The 15,088-nt window shown below is 48.2% G+C and overlaps 1 protein-coding gene across 1 annotated transcript; it reads right to left on the bottom strand.

Annotated features, from left to right (window-relative positions):
• Positions 1-1,446: 1,446 nt before the first annotated feature.
• DIO3 (iodothyronine deiodinase 3) lies at positions 1,447-3,207 on the bottom strand. The gene has a single exon (XM_064423345.1). It carries the CDS (start codon positions 2,881-2,883, stop codon positions 2,059-2,061), a length of 825 nt encoding a protein of 274 aa, XP_064279415.1. The 5' UTR covers positions 2,884-3,207; the 3' UTR covers positions 1,447-2,058.
• Positions 3,208-15,088: the final 11,881 nt, after the last annotated feature.

A 15,088-nucleotide genomic window follows, 5' to 3' on the forward strand; every position in this document is an offset into this window, starting at 1 on the left:
AGCGGGGTGATGCCGGAGGGAGCGGGGTGATGCCGGGGGGAAGGGGGTGATGCCCTGCCCAGCCTGTCCTGCTGGCTCTGCCGCCGAGGCTCCCCTCCGCTCCGGGACTTCGCAGAGGGCTCTGTGCTTGCGCCCAGCGCCCGGCCAGGGAAGCAAGACCACCTCAGGGTGGGCTCTCGCCCCGCCGCCCCAGCATTAACCGGAGGCACCTGAGCCCGGCGGAACCGGTGCCTTGAGCCCGGTGCCGGGGGGTCAGCTCTTGGGGGCAGCGGAAAGGTGAAGAAGAAGGGCTGAAAGGCTTTCGACCCCGTCAGAGCAGGCGCAATGGCCAGGCGGGTCGGGAAGCCCGAAGCGGGCACCTGAGCCGGACCCTTTGACACCTCAGCAGAGCAGCCCGATTATCAGGGAGGCTGCGGGGGCGAAGGGGACGGGCTAGCAGGGTCGTAGCATCTGATTTCCCTGTGAGGGACCACTCGGTGCTGCTTTTGTTGCGGGGAGAGGCGGGAGCAGTTACGCGTACTGGTCTAAGCCGTGAATGTTGAGAGACTGGAGCACGGCGGGTCCAGAGGAGCATTGTCAAGACCGGGGCTGTAACGCGGGTTCAGTTCAGCACTGCGGGCGCGACTCGGAGCCCAGCTGCGAAAAGCGGCGCTCACGGCTTGCCCCGCCTTCGGACCGTGCACCCCTCTCCAAAACTTAGGGGCTGAACAGCTCGGGCGCCTCGTCCCGCTGCTGTCAAGGACGTGGAGGCGTTCAGAGTCGCCACGGGTGGTCCTTAAAGACCCACTCTCTCCGGGCAGCTTCCTACGGCTCCTGCGGACGCTGCGGGATGCTCTCCACGCCCTGTCTCACCTGTCGGGGTCCAAGGCAGCAAGGTTCGGCGCCCCGCGCCCTTTCCAGCGTAGCTGCCGGCCCCCGGGGGTGGGGCTGAGCCTCGCACGGCCGGGCTGGGCGCTGCCCGAGCCCCTCGGCCGTGCAGGTGCGGTCCGCGCTGCCCCGGCCGGGCTCCGGTCCGGCACAGCCTGCGTGCCCGAGGCGGGGCGTCCTTGGCGGGGCAGCTCTGCCCCCCAGGACGGCTTTCCCCAGCCTGCGTTTGCGGTCGGGACTCACTTGCCTGCACGGCGCCCTGCACCCTCGCCCTCCAGGGCTCAGGGCTCAAATCTGGTGTCACTGAGGGAGCACGCGGTCCTCCTGACCGGTGTCCTCCCCCAGGAGCCCCGGAGGTTTGGATTTCCCCATGGGGACACCCAGCACTCTCCCTTCCCCGCGGGTCGCGGGCGGTGCGCGCTCCTGCCGCTGCCGAGCCTGAGCTCGCCGCCCCCGAGCCCCCGGCAGCGCATCCTCTCCCGCCTGCCCCTCCTCGGCTGCGGGGGGTGTTGCGAGGTAGGCAAAAGGGAAAGTGAACGTAGCGGTCTGAAGACAGAGAAAGGCAGTCAACCTTAGGTGTGTAGTTACTCAGCCTTTATTATTTAAAAAAATTCATAAAAAAAAGGAAGGTGAACGAACGTCTTACAAAACCCCCCCACATAAATAGGACATTCCGTCCAGCTCTGGCTATTGGCAGTTCTAGTATTTGACAACATCAGACGCGATTTCCTGGCATTAGAGAAACCCATTTCAAAATCGGTCATCACAAAGAAATACTAGAAATCCCAGTTAGCACTTGCTAGGCAGCACGGAGCACTTGTACACAACTTTTCAGACACACACCCGCGCACACACGCAGCCGGGAACAGATCCCGTAGGAAGAGAGCCTCCTTAAAAAATAGTAAACGCTTAAAAAAAAAAAAAGAAAAAAAAAAGGAAAAAAAAAGAGGGAGTTATTTACAAAACGCACATGGAAATACAGTATTGACAGAGCGTGGCTGGCAAATCAACATGATTTGAATAGAGAAAGGACTATGGCACGTCTTGCTCGAAAGCTCGCACAGCAGCCTCCTTCGAGTGTCCCCGCGGGAAGACAGCTCCTGCCATCCGCGACGCAGTGCCTTCTCCCTCCCCACCTCTCCTCCCGCCCTCCCTCGCCTTTCCACCCCTGCTCTTCTTGCCAGGTCCTTTTTACACTTGGATGACCACCGTGCTGGGGCTCTGGAGCCGGGTTTTGTACTGGTCTAGCCAGCTCCTCAGCTCCGAGATCTTGTAGCCCTCTGGTCCTCTGCCTCCCTGGTACATCACCTTCTCCTCCTGAATGATGTAGAGCCTCTCGAAGTAGGCACCGTAGGCGGCGCTGGAAGCATTGTCCATGGTGTCCACGGCCAGGGGGCAATCGGGCGCCCCTTCCCTCATCAGCTGAGCTGCCCGCAGCCTGTCCTGGAGGCACTGGTGCTTGGGGATGTTGTAGGCTGCATCCGAGCTGACCCAGCCGTCGGACGGGTGTGCTTCTTCAATGTACACCAGCAGGAAGTCGGCAATGTCCACGAAGTGCGCGGCCAGGCGCTGGAAGGACCTCAGGCGGGCCATGAACGGGGGTCAGGTGCAGCTGCCGAAGTTGAGGATGAGGGGTCTCTTGCCGCGGGCGAAGTCCAGGATGCGGAGCCTCTTCTGCCCGTCCAGCTGGATCACCTCGGGGTTAGGGGCCAAGGAACCCACGTGCGCCGACTTGAAGAAGTCCAGCTTCTGCCCGTGCCACACGGCTTTCAGCGACTCCAGCGTGAACATGCGGTTGGAGTCGGACACGCAGACCGGGGGGTCGTCGGGGGGCGGCTCCTCGCTGGCGCTGGCCGCCTCCTCCGCCGTGGGCATCGTCAGCATCTTCTTCCTAATGCACAGAAAATCCAGGAGCCAGAGCATCACGGCGGTGAGCAGGAAGCGGGGAAACAGGAGGATGCAGGCGGCCGCCTGGGTGAGCAGCTGCAAGGTGTGAACGCCGACGGAGTGGAGCATCGCAGCGGCTTGTGCTGCAGGGCGCTGGCTGCCGGGGGGCCCCCACGCACCCTGCGTGCCGGGGTCTGTGCAGCACAGCTGAGATCCCGCTTCTCTTTAAGCCCATTTTATAGTCAGGGATTTAAATGAAAAGTGACTCCACCTCCGTCCAGAACCCGCCCCTCTGGAACTTGAGCCTGGGGATTACCTACCCCTCCACTCTAATGACCTAAAAATACACAGACAAAAGGGGAGAGAGCCCCGGCGGGAGCCGCAAGGGACGTGCAACGGAGCAGGGTGCAGCCGCTGTCAGGCGGGGCAGAGAGTCCGACACAGGGCACCGCCGGGGTCCCCGGCCTCAGATCGCGGCGGGCGCTCCCAGGCGGCCCCGCCAAGGACAATGCAACAGGCACAGCCGCCCCCGGCCCGGCTCCCCACGGGCTGTGCGGGCACGGGCCGGGGCGGCAGCGGGGGCCGGGGCCGTCCCGGCAGCGCCTGCAGGTGACAGGGACAGGCCGCCATCGCCGCGTCCCTTCCCGCGCCTTCCTCCCCTCCCCGCCCCGGCAGCCCGGTGCCCCCGGTGCACAGCCTCCGCCCCGCCGCACGCCCCGGCGCCGCGGGAGCACCGGGTCTCGAACCCGCCGCCCCATCCTCCGGCAGCGGCGGGACGGGCGGCGGGCGCGGCCCCGGCCCCCCTTTTCCCCCGGGCCCGCTCTGGGCGGGCCGGGCCCCGGCGGCGGCGGCGGCCCCGGCGCGGGGGACACCAGGTGGGCGCGGGCCGGTGGGCGCTGCCCCGGGCGGAGGAGGGGCGCGGGCGGCCGCCAGAGGGAGCTGTTGGCCGAGAAGCCGCGGCGGCGGCGGGAGCGCGGGGCCCCTCAGCCCCGGCCGGGCTGCGCGGGCCCGGGCCCGGCCCCGCCACCTGCCCGGGCCCCGCCACCTGCCCCGGGCCCCGCCACCTGCCCCGGGCCCGCCACCTGCCCGGGCCCCGCCACCTGCCCCGGGCCCCGCCACCTGCCCCTCCCGGCACTCGCGAACACCGGGCGGCATCGCGGCCGCTGCGGGGCCGGTGCTGCGGGAAGCGCGACAATGGGTGGGCAGAGGGGACGGCCGAGGCGACAGGAGAGCGCTGCGTCTGCGATGTCCCGCTGTCACCGGGGTCCTGCTGCATCCACGAGCGCAGCGAGTCACGGCAGACACTCCTTGACGGCGTCCCAGGAGGAGCCAGCCGTACTTTTCTGCACCTGTCAAGTGGCATACAAATACAAGCTTCTCACGGGACTAGGTCTGGCAAATCCTTAAACTGAGGGCTGAAGTGTCACCTCACGGGCACGGCCAGGTAGAGGTGTGAACTGCCCACAGAGCGGACACCGAGTCGTTGTGGGCTGGGTGGGTTGTGTATCAGTAGCAAGGTGCTCACTGTGCAGGGCTGAACACTGACCGACCACCTTCAGTCTTCACCCATCAGAGGGAATTTACGACCTGCAAATTCCTTCCTGCTGAACTAGATGGAGACCTGTCCCAGAAGTACAGAGCTTAAATGTAGTTTGGTGTCTCTGCTCAGAACTTTGCCATTCCATTGTTGCAGGGTTACCAGCTTGCACCATGCACTTTATTTTCCCAGCAGCTTCCTTAGAAAGGGACATTCCTTGTCCAAAACGCTGAACACTGCCCTCTGCTATGCAAATGTGGCTCATGCAACCCTGAGCCGTTGCTGCAGCTGCCACTTACCCAGGTGCTGCCACACTGACTTTGGGACATGCAGCCCAATGTGCCTGTGGGTCCTGAGTGCCCTGTTTCTGCCTGTGGCCAATACCAGGTCTCTGGCTGCAGATTCCCAAAGACCCCGAGGACCTGCAATTCCTCCAGTCGCAGTTTGTGCTCCAAAAGTGACTGTGCATGTCTGTACCTCCCATCTATCCTCTGTGAAATGGAAAAATGGATGCTGAGCCTCCTCATGGGAGGCTAGGCAGCTTGCTTAATTTTTATGTAACTTATTACAAGAACCCTAAATAAAAGGCAAAATTAAAATCCCATTTTATTTTTTTCTTTCTCTGGTTCTGAATAGGCTGGTTTAGAGCAATCTAATCAGACGTCTGGTTTGTAGTGCCCTGGTGCTTCATCTTTAGTTGGAGTCAGCAGCAAGGTTATTCAGCATTTTAACATCTGAGGGGAAATGTATGCTCCAGCCCTCATAAAGCCACGTTCATCCACCAGCCTGATTAATAACTTCTTTGGCATTCCACGGTGCTCAGTCCAGGGAAAATTACTGAGTAGATATTTACTATATTGTCAAACTTATTTTGAACTATTCATGTGGGCCTCTCACCACCTCTCTGTGCAGTTATGCAATCTTGAAAACCACAAATTAAAGCCTCTAAAGAGATGCAATAACAAATTGTGGTAGCTCTGAAGAAACCCCCAGGAAAAAAAATTGATCTCTCAAAGTGACCTCTTCAAACTATGCTGACAGACAAAAGCCTGAGTAAACAGATGGGTTTGCAACCCTGAATATCAACAAACTTTGCTCTACTAGATCAGTGAGAGATATTCTGAGGTAAAAATGCTATCTGGTCTTATATTCTCTATTTGCAGCTGGATAGGGACTTTGGAAATGACTATTTCTCCATTCCCTGTAAACAGCTTTGCTTTGTTTTTATAGCTTGAAGGAAACCTTTGAATTGGGGTTTCCTATTCAGCTGTGGATAGAGCAGAGAACTGAAGCATTTTGCTTCACTAGCCCAGTGCTACGCTTTCCTGCCACAGGAAAATTCAAGCGTGTCCTGAGGCCACTGTTTCCTGGTGAAATGAGGGGTGGCTCTACATGGCCTTACAAGCCCTGCTCTGACGGGCTCAGCCGAGGTGCAGTGCTCATGGATGAATTCCGTGGAAAAGGGTGGAATTCCTTCTGCAGCCCCCTTTGGTCCTTGGAAGGTTTGAAGTGACGTCTTGCTGCTGTTCTCACCTCTGTGTTAAGCTGGATGGTTCTCAAAATCCTGTGTTTTAACTCCGTTAAACCCCCTCTCTACTTCCCAAAGGCTGTACCTCCCAGTTGGAACTTGGGTTATTTTTAGGTGTGTGAAGGTAGTCAGTCTTTCTAGGAATCCATATCACTGATATTAATAGTGTGGGAACTTATGTCTTCCTGTATACTGAGGATTTCATAGAATATATCCTAAAATATGAGTTTTACAGTGGCACATCTGGTTATGGGTGGTTTCTACTCTTCTGCATGTGGTCTGTGGTTCAGCAGTCACTAACTTAAAAATACATAAGTTTGTGTGTGTGTGTCCTCGCACAAGTGCACATACATGGTTCACATAATTTCCTTTTTTCTGAGAACTTTATAGCTGTAGTTTTTCTTCATTTGATAAATGTAATTTATAACTCTTTTAAAGCTCTTTTCATAAACAGGAGCTACAAAATAAATTCAGCAACTTATAAAAGCAAAACCTCAAAAAGCTGAAATTAAAACCATCAGGTCTGCTTTGATGTAGAGGATGTGTTGAAATGGTATATTTACATGTTTATTTTCTATTTTATAATTTCCTGCACAAAGGCACGCAATACTTTCTGACAGGAACTGAAATGTATTTTGGAAAAGTTCCACTTCTCATGTCATCTAAGCTCCATGTCATTAATGTGGTAGAACTCTATGTGAAGGAAATGAAAAAGACTTTCCTGAAATAAGAGCTGGACAATTTCTACTCATCTAAGTGGCTACCCGGTGACTGAAGAGAGGTGCAGTGGTGCAGTGGTAAATTACTCACCTGTTTGGTATCTGTAAGAAGCGGGTGAATGTTATATTGCTGAAACTGGTGGTGGATAATCTCCATTTGCAGTTGTTTGCTTGTAGCAACACCTCTGGAAAAGTTACCATGTGCTGGAAACTGTGCATGGGTCTGGCTGTCTCTGGAACTGCTTCTCACCTAATCTTTCACCACTTTTAGATGACACCTGTTCTTATTTTCCTCCCTTCTGTCTTTTTTTTTTTTTAATAAAATAGATATGACTCAGAAAAAAAACCACACAAATCCAAGCACCTAGGCAATGCCTCCAGTAGGTTTGAGTGTGGAAAGAAAAAACGTGCTGTGCTGCAGATTTGTCTATAAAATCACTAGCAGAGCCATGGCCTTTGAATCTCCTACCCACCCTGTCACTCTTACCTTCAAATACACGACAAGCGTGTCATATATGACAAAGAGGTTCCCTGCATTGAAACTTTCAACATTTTTTTCCCCTCACTTTTTGCTGACTCTAGGTTGAACCGGGAAAGTGTTGTTTAATTTGGGAGAACTAATTCTACAGGCAAAGGTCTGTAAATGCAATGTTCACCCTGAGTAAGTGGAAACCAACATTTTCTTGAGCCTGTAAGCCACCTGCCAATGCTTTGCCATGTGACCAAGTGTACAGTTCCCCTGATGTGTTAGTGGGTTTCTGCATCCATGGCTGCTCCCTAGTGCCCCTGTTGTGCCAGCAGCCTGTCGGGCTGGGGTAGAAATTGGATAACAGTTTCTGGATTAAAGAATTCTGGTGTTAAACCCAGATGGTTTTGGTGAGTGGGTTTACTTTGGACTCCCTAAAATAGTGTCAATGGCATAACTTTCAGTGCAACTTGAATGCCAAAAGGTGCCACTTTCCATCCCATTAATCCTTTCTCACTTCTGCTTGCACTATGTCTTGTGTGATCCTGAAATGATCTGCAGTGATGTGCTTTGAGGACTAAGGAGGCAGAAGAGCTTTGCTTTACAAAAAACCAATTATTTCCTGACAGGTTGATTCCCTAAACTTGCTTGTGATGAAAGGAAATAATCATCTGTGGTGCGGGAGAAGCACAAGAGGAATGGCCACAGCTTGTGGCCAAAGCAGGGCTAACAGGACCATCCCATCAGACTGACTTAGCAACATATTCCATCCACCCCTGGGTGGAATTGCATAGGGAGAATGTGTTAAGAGCAGAAACAAGTTTCACTGCAGATGTGGATAGTCTCCCTTTTGTGTAGGGGAAGAGCGTAGGATATGTACAGGAGGTGACAGTGGCTGTCACAAGGTCCTGCTGGGCCATGTAGCTGGCTAGGGTGCACAGATGGCTTCTGGGCGGAGCCAGCAATGTCAACTTCAACAGCAGCTGCTAACACACCTCCATCAGTGGGAAATCAGATTATCCAGAACCCCCTGTGCCAAGCTCATCCCTACTACCCATCAAGCAAACTGCTCAAAAGCTTCTGTGGCTCAAGAGCTCGGGCTGGACCCCCTGGTAGTACAGTACAATTACAACCATCTGAATGGTTTGCTCTGCAGCAAAGACAACAGCCTAGTCCAGAAGTGGAACCCCGTAGAGTTATACTTTAGCAGCGACTTTATACACAGCGAATAGAGATGAAGTCCTTGTCAGAAACTAGAAAATACTTCTGCCATTGTCTTTGTTTCAGGTGTGCTGTAGATGAGAATAAGGAGATACAATTTGTTTGAATCTAAATCTCTTCTAGGAAGATTGTAACAAAATTCACCATGTGCAGTGTTTTACAACAGAATATGTTTCAGTGCATGACATAAAAATTCAATATACTAACACTGTTTAGAGCGATGGGGACAGGGGGCTGATGACTCAGATTAGTTTTTCATCTTTTAAAAGGCAGCCTAGCAAGAATAGTTTCTCAAAACATTACTGGGATAGTTTGGAGTTGAAAGACTGGGTCTGTCAGGGTCAAGGGAACACTACGCTGTTAGGGTAAAGGGAACACCAGTCCTTTGAGATCCTTGAGATCCTTTGAGAGCCAAGGGGGGTTCTCACTGCTGTCTGGCAGTCTTTGTCACAGGCTGCTCCTCAGAGCCCCAAGGTTTGTGTGATGAAAGCTGTGAGTGATCAGCAGCAAAAGTCCTGGTGCTTTCCTTGTGATTGTTGATTATGCCCAAGCCATGTGGTAAGATAACAGAAAAAAGGGGGTCTGAAAACTCAGGGTACAATATTCATCATCTCACTTTCCTTAGCAAGTGCAGTAGAATATAAATAATTTCAGTATAATATCGTTTAATAATACTCAGGTTTTAAGGTGATTGCATGTGCCCTGCCTGAAATGATACACACATTTGAATTTTCAATCTCTAACAGACTCAGAGGGGAAGGCAGGAAAAAATAGCATTTGAAAAAAACATTTATTCAAGGAAAATCTTTAGGGATCATGTATAGGATAATCTTCTTCAGGGTGACCCTCATTTTCTACAATATAATGGTTTTACCCAGCAGTGGTTTAATGGTTTTGGATAAGCTGTAGAGCAGAGGAACAAACATTTTAGCAAGAATGGAAGAGTTTACTCAGAAAGACAGGAGTATCAGCCTACTTTGAATATAGAATGGACATGGTTATTCTGCTGACCTTTTATCCCCAGCACCACTAAAATGTATATTATGAACATAATGGGCTCTGGTTTTGTGTAAATGACTGCTGTAAGCATGACTGACTCGTTCGAACCAAGTGACATTCCAAGCAGGAGGCTGGAAGGCACCAGTGCTGTGCACTGAGGCTCTCATCAAACAACTTTCTTGCTTCAAGCCTTTTATTTGAACATAAATGTTTGTGAAGTTTTCCAGTGATTTTTTTCCTGGCATTCACCCCACGACTCTTATTATTTTTAGCCATGTAAAATGGCATTATGCAATTGCTGAATTTGTTTCTTTCAGCCCATGATGATTTATAGGACTTAATTTCCAGGATACTCCCTTGAAGTTACCTTCTCTTTGTGACCTCAGGATTTCTCTTCCCAGACCTTTGGTATTTATTTCTACTATTTCTGTGGTCGAGGTTTGGCAATGTTGTTTTGGATTAATGACAAACATACATAAGGACTGGAAGGAATACATGTCTTAATCTCCTAATTTAATGTGTGGATTGTTTATCAATAGTAGAAAGAAGTTTCTGGATAGGTTTAACACATCCTAATAATAGGCCTCTGCAGCCAGATAGAAAGATTTTGATGTATCTGAACTACATGTAATTCTTCACTTGTTCCAAAATAGATGAAAGTTTCTTATTTTATATTGCGATGCAGTATTTCTTCTCAGACTTTGCCCAAAAAGAATTAGAAGTGGAAGTCAGTTAGTTTGGACAAGTATGCATTGTTTATATGGAATATTTTTATTGACATAAAATTGTGTAAACCTTCTAGCTCCTCTGCTCTTGGATGAAGAGCATAACAATCCTGAATTTCTGTTCTATTTTTTACTTTTATGCAGGAAATTGCAAATAATTTAATGCACTAATGAAATTACTCAGCATTTTACTCAGTTGTTGAATTTTCCTCGTAAGCAGTATATTTTGCTTTCATCATATACCCACAAATTTTTTAACTTGCATCTTCTTATTTTTTGATTTCTCTCTATATTCTCATCTACCTTCATGGTTTATTTACTCAGGCTTAATTCCTTCCCTACACAGCCTACTGTGAATAAAGTGTTCCTTTGAAAATGATTAACTTTGCACTTTGTTTACAGTGTAGTCTTGCAATGTTATATCTGATACTCATTAGCAGGAAAACAGAAATAAAAGCAGAAACATTAGTTATCACTGCCAATCATTTTGAATTCACTAGGATCAGAATCTGACCTGAAATGTTTAGGTTAGCTCAACAGCTCAAGTTGATTTGAAGGGTCTTAATGTTTATGCCTAACAGTGTGTCCTCCTATGACTTTTTATTTTTAACTGCTCAACAGTTCTCACTTTCTGTGAATTTTAAAGTTATTCTTAGACTAAGCAGTATAGTCTTCACAGGGAAAAACTGTGACAAGCTGATTTATGTGATACAGCTCATCATTTCTGAGGGCACATTACATCTACCTGAAGCTCTAGTAGGAAAAAAACAACCAAATACTAAATGGTTACTTCTAAACTTAGATATGAAACTTTGGGTTCCAATTCACTCTCTTTAATGTGTGAATTATTCTGCTTACCTGGAATGGTCCAGCCTTCCCTGTGGACCATTAATTTAATGGCCACAGTACCAATCCCTTGCTACTCTATCTTACTTGAAACCAAGTTTGTATTTCTTAAGAAAATGCTGCCTTTTTAGAAAAGTATTAATAACTCCTTTTTAAAAATGGGAATCATATACTTATGTATGCTAATAAAATGGATCATAGGGATCTAAGTCCACTTGTATAAATGGGAAAGATCTCTAAAGTGCACATTTATTGCAAACAAACCCTGGATTTGTTAGGTAGTGAGGGAATATTTTTTAAAGAACAATTATGTTGTACTTGGAAAACCTGACATTTTCTCTGTTAACTAATTTTAATTGGCATTGTGATCCCACTGAGCCAAAAACCCCCACACAAACAAGGAAGACAGCAGCAAAATATAAATATTAACTAGGAGTAAAGTATCTTAGCTGATGAAATCATAGACAAAAGCCTCTGAAGCCTTTTTACAAGTACCTTCTTCAAAGTGGGGTGATCCTTGTGCAGTTGTGGCCCATGCCTCTTCCTTGGCCTCTTCTACAGTTGTTGACATTGCACTGCCAATGAAGCAGCTGTCACTTTTTACCAGCATTATGCCTGCCAGCAGCTGGCTCAGAAGTGCTGCTTTTAATTAAATTTCTGATTTCAATTGGATTTTGGTTTGCAGTTCACAGCTAACAGAGATTTTCAGGATGGGGTCTTATGGGGCATCTGCGGGTGTTTCAGACACCTCTGTGGTTCAGAGATGTGTTCAGAAAAATCAAGCATCACCTTAAAATTTGTTACAGTTTTTCTCCATTACTTGTGAGAGCTCTTCCAGGGTCTTGCTGCTATAATGGGTAGAATTATTCATATTTTCAGCTTAACTCTATCTATGGCATATTTGCACTGCTTGTTGGTGTGCCAGCATTGTCTCTTTGCTGAGGCAGTTATCCTGTCCCCCATTTCTCTGTGAATTAAAGAATTGTAGAATCATTAGATTGGAAAATATCTTTAAAATCCTTGAGGGCAGTCCTATCCCCTAGGCACCACTCCACTGGGACTGTCAAGCCAAACTCTTGTGGGGTACGTTGGCACTGATGGGGACAGGCAGACCCAGGCTCTCTGCTAACAACCTCAGTGAGCTGGGATATGAATTGAGCCTCTCCTGCTGCCTGTAGGGCTATGGCAGTGGAATGCCAAGCCTGAGCTTGTGAGTTCTGCTGGAGACTTCATTAGCACTGATCTAATTCAGGCCATGTGGATTTTGGGACAGTATGAGGCCAACTGAGGCTCATATTGATCTGCACCTGTTTGTTCAGATGTGTGCACAGTCTATTCTCATGAGATGGATTTTCCATTTCTCTGATCCTTCTAGAAGCAATTTTCTGCACCTGTTTCATGACAATTCTATTTTGCTGCATCATATAGGAAGGAATTAATTGGAGAACAAAAGCTGGCTCTACCCTCTCCTCCTTTTCCTTGCACTGCTTGGTAGAGCATATGGTCACTGGTTCAGCACAATTGTTCTCATCAGTCAGGTTGGCATCTGGAAGTCACAGACAAACACAGATGCAGCTTGACAGCTGAATACCTGGGCAAGGAGCGTGGCATGTTGGGGACATGCTGGGTGTACCCTACACGTGCTGTGCTATTTGAGCACTGCTTGCAATATGGCTTGGACATACTGGAAACTCAGAGGACAAATGAAAAGTTTGAGTACATTTTGTTCTGAAGCCTCTCTTGTTGTATCAGCCAGCACACCACAGAGTCAACCCATCTTGGTGAGCCTGGTGTGAGCGAAGGGGCTGGGGAGGATTGTGCACTCGCTGGCCATCTGTGTTCACGTTTCCACAGGCTGCATTTCCTGCTCATGCGGTGCATGGCATGGGATTTCCCAGGCTCAAACATGGGAGCCCAGGCACATGCTCGGGGGCCGTGTGACAGGGCTGTGGCTGTGGAACTTCTCCATATGGAGCACAGCTGTGTCTGTCCTTGAAAGGAGTGACCTAAATTTTACACAGTATTCCAGTGACGTATGACCAGCACATCCCTCACTGCTGGATGCCCCATGTGTTTTTGAATTGTACTTGTTTACCATTGCTGCCTCTCTTTAGGGGCTTATACTAACCCTGACTTTGATTGAACCATCTAGAGTTTTCTCCTCCACGTGCAGCTGGCAAGTGCCCAGTTTATTGTGATATTTTTTGCTGCCAGCTTTATGAATTTGAGCTAGGCAGTTCTGGATTTCATCCTGTTCATACTGCTTCAGTTCTTGAAGTTGTTTAGTTCTTCCAGTGACATACTCCAGTCCTGTTCTGCACACTTACAGATTTCCTAAGGTTGTTCTCAATCTTTGCACCCCAGTGTTCTATGTCATATATATGCTGACCATAGTCTTGTATTTTAATTTGAAGATGATAATAAGCAGACAGCAGATAACCTTAGTTGATGTAACTGTCACAGCTTTTGCTATCAAAATAGTGCTGGTAGTGTTCCCAGCTAAGGTTCTGCCAGAATGTAATTAGAAATGTACCTTTAAAATGTGATCTTTTTTAACTACTGTAAACATCTTTTAAAAGAATTCCAAAGGCTTTGCTTAAAAATAAAACTGTGCTTATGAAACACTTACTCTTATACCAAATTAACACTAAGGATGTAACATAATATTAAAGGTACTACAATATTAAAGGTTTAGATTTCCATTATGAGGAATATTGTTTAATTCAGCCTCAACTTTTTCCTATATACAGAATCATTTAGGTTGGAAAAGAGCTGCGAGATCATGGAGTCCAACCTTTGACTGACTACCACCTTGTCAAATAAACCACAGCACTAAGTGCCGTGTCCAGTCGTTTCTTGAACATCTCCATGGATGATGACTCCACCACTTCTCTGGGAAGTCCACTTCAATGCTTGACAACCCTTTTATTCAATGCTTGACAACCCCTTCAGAAAAGAAATTCTTCCTGATGTCCAACCTGAACGTCCCCTGATGCAGCTTGAGGCCATTTCTCTTCTTGTCACTGCTTGCTATAAGAAAAGGCTGATTCCCAGCTGGCTACAACCTCCTTTCAGGTAGTTGCAGAGAGCAATAAGGTTTTCCCTGAACCTCTCTTTCTCCAGACCAAACAGCCCAGTTCCCTCAGCTGCTCCTCATATGACTTACAATAACCCCAGATATTGTGACAAAGCACACACCTCTTTTTGAATCAGATGCCAAAGAGATTTGCAACAATCAGTCCTGCCGTCAGTCCTGCCATCAGTCCCTTCCAACAGAAAGAGTTTTGTTCTGTTCACCTAAGAACTGGGCATTATGTTGCTATTTTCTCTATGCCACAAGGGCTGTCTGGTTCCCATCCCTTTTCTCCAGCTTTCTGACTGCGAAGAAAACTGAAGAAATAGAAACTGAACGCAGTAGTACATCTGAAAGCAGTCTAGGTAACGACTCCAAGAGACAAGCTGGGCCACATCTCACATATGTTCAGCACTGATGATTGAAGTGTTGACATTGTCATGGTGACAATTAAGAAGCAAGAAAGGGAGGATCCTAGATCTGGCTGATTTAATGGGAATATTTTGGTTCTAATATCTGTCTATTGCTAAGAACCACCCAAATTTAGTCCCAGCAGTCTCCATGAATACGAACCGTTTTTAGGGGCAACAAAGCTGGAAAATTGTGTGTATGGAGCAAACAGCAAGGGGTCCTGTGCTGAGCAGTCCTGTTTTTTGAGAGCAGCAGCTCATCTGGGTAACCAGGACAGAAGTTGCTTAGTTAGTGGGTGCCACCATCACTTTGGCCAGTTGGTCTGACAGAAGACAATTAAATTTGAGCATGTGGCAATAGGAGGCAGTGATGCTGCCTCCAGCATTTAATAAATCACTTTTAAAGGTGTTTGGAACTTGTTCTCATTTCTAGGTTCTAATCAATCAGATAAGGATTTTATAAAACATTTATTTTCTATTCTGTGTGTGAAAATTACTTACTTTATTTGGTGTTTGATGCATTTTTTTTTTCCATTAGGACATCAAGCCATAATCTGTTAAACACCTGCATGGAAGTTTACCAAAATGACCTGATATGGTGAATATAGTTACAGACTATAGTGGTAGAGGTGTTTATTTTCACAGCTATGGGAACTGTAGAAACAGAAAATATTTTTTTCTAAAAAGTTCTGGCATCAACATTTTTCTCTTATAGAGAGCTTTTTAGTATAGAATTAAAGTTGCATAAGTATATTTCCTAGCACTAAACATTCTAAAAATAATACAGGATGATAAATAAGGTGACATTTA

Source organism: Passer domesticus, chromosome 6 (assembly GCF_036417665.1).
Source record: "Passer domesticus isolate bPasDom1 chromosome 6, bPasDom1.hap1, whole genome shotgun sequence".
In the NCBI taxonomy this organism is placed as follows: Eukaryota; Metazoa; Chordata; class Aves; order Passeriformes; family Passeridae; genus Passer; species Passer domesticus.